A 404-nucleotide genomic window follows, 5' to 3' on the forward strand; every position below is an offset into this window, starting at 1 on the left:
AAGACCCCCCCAAAAAACAAAAAAGAAAACGCGACCTTACCTTTGCTCGACCTGACAGGCACACCGTCATGAAGCCACACGAGATCGGGCGGAGGATTGGCCATGATCACCGTGCATGGCAGCGTTACAGGGGCGTCCAGGGTTGCCTTCAGATTGGGGTCCGGGGGGGCGGCGATCAGGGGGGCCACTGGAGGGGGGGGGGGAAGGGGTGAGATGGGGGTGGAGAGGATTTAGATATGAATGCTGATAGATATTCAGATATGAGTGTTGATAGATATTTAGATACGTGCAAATAGATATTTAGATATATTTAGATAGGTATTTAGATAATGAGTGTAGATGGATATTTAGACGTCTTGATAGATTGTAGATTGATATTTAGATATTTGTAGGTAAATATTTAT

The 404-nt window shown here is 45.8% G+C and overlaps 1 protein-coding gene across 1 annotated transcript in view; it reads right to left on the minus strand.

Annotated features, from left to right (window-relative positions):
• The window catches only part of LOC119594793 (hemicentin-1-like), a gene marked incomplete at its 3' end in the record, with an annotated part of 75,652 nt that overhangs the window by 13,303 nt on the left and 61,945 nt on the right, over nucleotides 1-404 (minus strand). The window contains exon 20 of the mRNA XM_037943882.1: nucleotides 41-187. Coding sequence (XP_037799810.1) covers nucleotides 41-187 — 147 coding nt within the window. The remainder of the gene's footprint in view (nucleotides 1-40; nucleotides 188-404) is intronic.

Source organism: Penaeus monodon, chromosome 34, assembly GCF_015228065.2.
Source record: "Penaeus monodon isolate SGIC_2016 chromosome 34, NSTDA_Pmon_1, whole genome shotgun sequence".
Classification (NCBI taxonomy): domain Eukaryota; kingdom Metazoa; phylum Arthropoda; class Malacostraca; order Decapoda; family Penaeidae; genus Penaeus; species Penaeus monodon.